Source organism: Suricata suricatta, unplaced genomic scaffold (genome assembly GCF_006229205.1).
Source record: "Suricata suricatta isolate VVHF042 unplaced genomic scaffold, meerkat_22Aug2017_6uvM2_HiC HiC_scaffold_51605, whole genome shotgun sequence".
NCBI lineage: Eukaryota > Metazoa > Chordata > Mammalia > Carnivora > Herpestidae > Suricata > Suricata suricatta.
The window spans coordinates 1-593 of NW_021899996.1; the positions used below are offsets into that span (position 1 = coordinate 1).

General features: G+C 46.5%; 1 protein-coding gene across 1 annotated transcript; it reads left to right on the top strand.

Moving 5' to 3' along the window:
• Positions 1 to 4: 4 nt before the first annotated feature.
• LOC115285196 (olfactory receptor 51L1-like) lies at positions 5 to 562 on the top strand (the record flags this gene model as incomplete). The annotated part of the gene is made up of 1 exon (XM_029931540.1): positions 5 to 562. A coding segment is annotated over one exon (558 nt), but the record flags the coding sequence as incomplete, so codon positions are not given.
• Positions 563 to 593: the final 31 nt, after the last annotated feature.

Below are 593 nucleotides of genomic sequence, written 5' to 3' on the forward strand. Positions count from 1 at the left end.
CCGAGAGCCCCTGCGCTATGTGGCCATTCTAACCAATGGTGTAATAGCTGGAATCGGGCTGGCAATTGCTGGAAGGGCCTTAGCTCTGGTCTTTCCTGCTTCCTTCCTCCTAAAGAGGCTTCAATATCATTCTGTCAATATTCTCTCTTATCCATTCTGCCTGCACCAGGACCTTATAAAGACAACTGTATCCAGCCGTAGGGTCAGCAGCATCTATGGCCTCATGGTGGTCATCTGCTCCATGGGACTTGATTCAGTGCTCCTCCTCCTCTCCTATATTCTCATCCTTGGCACAGTGTTGAGTATCGCCTCTAAGGCAGAGAGGGTGAAAGCCCTCAACACCTGCATCTCCCACATCTGTGCTGTACTCACTTTCTATACACCAATGATTGGGCTATCTATGATCCATCGCTATGGGCAAAATATATCCCCAATTGTCCATGTGCTCATGGCCAATATCTACTTGCTAGTCCCACCTCTCATGAACCCCATTGTCTACAGTGTCAAGACTAAGCAGATTCGTGAAAGAATCCTCAAGAAATTCAAGCAACAGAAAGTTTAGGTGAAAGAGACTCTAAAATATAACTTTCCTC